Raw genomic sequence first — 2,591 nt, forward strand, 5'->3', positions numbered from 1 at the left:
TTATATAAGTTATTTTAAATTATAGAGATTGATATTCACTTTGTTCGTGACAAAGTTGCCATTGGTCACGTTCGGATCCTCCATGTCCCCTCGAGCTCTCAGTACACAGACATTTTCACGAAGGGCTATCTCAACCTCTATTTTCGGATTTCAAATCCAGTTTGAATGTTCGCAATTATGCGGGGGGATGTTAGCATATCACATTGTATGTTTATAATGTATTGTTATTAGGCTTAGTTTATTAGCCCGTGGCCCTTATGTTGTATATTTAAACATTTGTATTATGTTTAATCAATGAAGGAAATCATTCTTCCTAATCTCTAATACATCTAAGCATTCTCATTTTTGCAACCTCCAACTTCCTCACATGCCCTTTCTTTGTTTCACAACACTCCAACCCATACAACATAGTTGATTTAACGCTACCCTATCAAAACCTTCCTTTAATTTTAGCAGAACATTCTTGTCACATAGCTAGCCCTCCCATGGGGGACCTTCACTTTAGCCACCTCGTCTTTATGCGATGCGTTACGGTGTCCCACCCCATCCCCTTTTGAACCATGGATCTCAAATACTTGAAACTATCCTTTTGGCGTACACTATGCCCCTAATGTTGACTTCCACCCCTCTTTGATACCCTCTCTACTAAAATTACATCATATGTATTCAATCTCAGAACAACTAATGCAGAAGCCTTGTGATTGAAAAACAAACCTTCATTGCTCCAACCTCTCGTTCTGTAAGATCCCATATTGGTTGGAGAGGGGAACAAAGGTTAAGACCTCATTTATCAGACGTGTTTTAAAACCGTGAGTTGGGATGTGTGGACAAAGTAGACAATATTTGGTACGGTTGGTATGTGATGACAGTGATGTTACAAGTTCACCTCTACTTAAAGACTCGGCTACTAACACAATCACAAATAACATACACTCCCTGCCTATGAACACCATGTCGCTTATACAATCAACACAAGATTGTGTATTGCCTTTTTTTTTTTTTTTTTTGTTTCATTTTCCTTATACAACCGTAGTAAGCCTTCATTATTTAGGTATATTTGGAGTGGTATGTATATAAAAGAGAAGAAAGAGTTTGAAGATGTATGGTTAAAAATGAGAAATTAATAAGGAGGTGCAGTGGTTGTCTAGAAAAAGAAAAAAGGAAAATGGAAAATGGAAAATGGGGGGAGGAATCAGTTACTTAGGGAGATGGAGGTTGATAAAGTAAATATAATTAAAGTGGTGGTCACGTACCATGTTATAAAGGTTATTCCCAAAAGGAATTGAAGAAGCTTTCAATATACATCAACACCAACCTGCTGGCATCCATCCAGTACAGTACCATCCCTTCATAATTATATTACACACCAATCACAGAACCTCATATATACCCTCCTCCTCAACTCTTTAGTTATCAGCATCATTACATTAGTAATTAGTAATTAGTAATTAGTAATTAGTAATTAGTAATTAGTAATTAGTAATAAACACATGTGGTTAGCTCGTTTGTTTTAATTTCTCCAATAGACCACCACCATAAGTAGCTTTGTTTATGGCGCAAGAGTCGCAGCCATGTGCAATTCATTATCTAATCAAGTATTATTATCTATTTTTTCCAATCACAACCATTACAATTAATCAAAAGGACAATTCACAACAATTATACTTTTATACTTTTATATATATATATAGAAAGAAACACTTGTGATCATATATATATATATATGTGTGTGTGTGTGTGTGTTGTTAGTCGAGATTTAATTTTAAAAGGAAATGAATAAGACAAGGTGTAGTAGGGTGGTTAAGATGGATGGGGCAATGAAACAGGTGAATCTGATTCAATCTGATGTGTGTCTTTATTTAGATTTTCGTTGGGTGGTTTGGAGAACCTCACCAATCCTTCCTTCCTACCTTCCTACCTTCCTTCCTTCCTTCCTTCCTTCACAATTCTTCAATCATTTCACATCGGCTTCTTTCTTTCATTATCAATAATATAATATTATACTCCTCTTTCCTAACTACATTCTTATTTCCTAAAAAACAACAACTCTTCTTTTTCTTCTTCTTCTCTCATCACTTCACTTGATATTCATCATGGCTCCTGACAAGGTTTCTTCAATTGCTCTCTCTCTTTCTTCTTCTTCTTCTTGTCTCAATTATTATACATATACAGTCACTGCTTTTCTTTTTCTTATGTATTACAGGTTACTGTCATGATTTTGAATGTTGACCTCAAATGCTCCTGCTGCTACAAGAAGGTCAAGAAACTGCTCTGCAAGTTCCCTCGTCAGTTCCCTTCTTTTTCTCTTTCTCTCTCTTAATTCCATTTGGGTTTCTTTCTAAATCAATTATACATCATGATTCCTTTTTCCATCTTTATCTTCACATCCATCTGCTGCCTTTCTTGTAGAAATTAGAGATCAAGTGTTTGATCATGACAAAAATAAGGTCAGGATCACCGTCGTATGCTGCAATCCTGACAAGTTAAGGGACACACTTTGTTGCAAAGGTGGAAAGGCCATCCAGAGYATTGAGATCGTCGAGGACAAACCCAAGACTAAGAAGAAACCCGAAGATAACCACAAGCCACCC

The 2,591-nt window shown here is 36.3% G+C and overlaps 1 protein-coding gene across 1 annotated transcript in view; it reads left to right on the forward strand.

The window, feature by feature from the left end:
• The first annotated feature begins 1,859 nt into the window (after window positions 1–1,859).
• The window catches only part of LOC112501818, a 1,267-nt gene continuing 535 nt past the window's right edge, over window positions 1,860–2,591 (forward strand). Inside the window, exons 1-3 of the mRNA XM_025105546.1 lie at window positions 1,860–2,108; window positions 2,204–2,285; window positions 2,410–2,591. Coding sequence (XP_024961314.1) covers window positions 2,094–2,108; window positions 2,204–2,285; window positions 2,410–2,591 — 279 coding nt within the window. The 5' untranslated portion in view covers window positions 1,860–2,093. The remainder of the gene's footprint in view (window positions 2,109–2,203; window positions 2,286–2,409) is intronic.

Source organism: Cynara cardunculus, unplaced genomic scaffold, assembly GCF_001531365.2.
Source record: "Cynara cardunculus var. scolymus isolate 2C unplaced genomic scaffold, CcrdV1 Un_Scaffold_609, whole genome shotgun sequence".
Taxonomy (NCBI): domain Eukaryota; kingdom Viridiplantae; phylum Streptophyta; class Magnoliopsida; order Asterales; family Asteraceae; genus Cynara; species Cynara cardunculus.